Here is a 274-nt window from a genome sequence, read left to right on the forward strand (position 1 = left end):
GCTGCTGTTCTTCCCCGCCGCCCAGATCGCCAACCTGCTCAGCAAGAAGATCGAGGAGCACAAGGCCTTCTTCGCCGAGCTGCCGTCCATCGTGACCAGGTTTGAGTCCCTGAAGAGCTCCCCGGACGCCAGCGTGATCCCGCCGCAGCAGCTGGAGTACATGGAGCTCCGCCTGAAGACGATCGCCCCCCGCGCCGCCGTCAGAAAGATCAAGCTCAAGTATCTGGAGCATCGGGTGGGTGGAGCTTCGGTGTTGTTGTTTCCCGTCGTTGGC

The 274-nt window shown here is 62.4% G+C and overlaps 1 protein-coding gene across 1 annotated transcript in view; it reads left to right on the top strand.

Moving 5' to 3' along the window:
* LOC119582359 (nesprin-1-like) overlaps positions 1–274 on the top strand; it is a gene marked incomplete at its 3' end in the record, with an annotated part of 145,991 nt that overhangs the window by 91,467 nt on the left and 54,250 nt on the right. The window contains 1 exon segment of the mRNA XM_037930574.1: positions 13–235. Within this exon segment, the coding sequence (XP_037786502.1) occupies positions 13–235 (223 nt within the window).

The sequence above is a fragment of the Penaeus monodon genome, chromosome 15, assembly GCF_015228065.2.
Source record: "Penaeus monodon isolate SGIC_2016 chromosome 15, NSTDA_Pmon_1, whole genome shotgun sequence".
Taxonomy (NCBI): Eukaryota; Metazoa; Arthropoda; class Malacostraca; order Decapoda; family Penaeidae; genus Penaeus; species Penaeus monodon.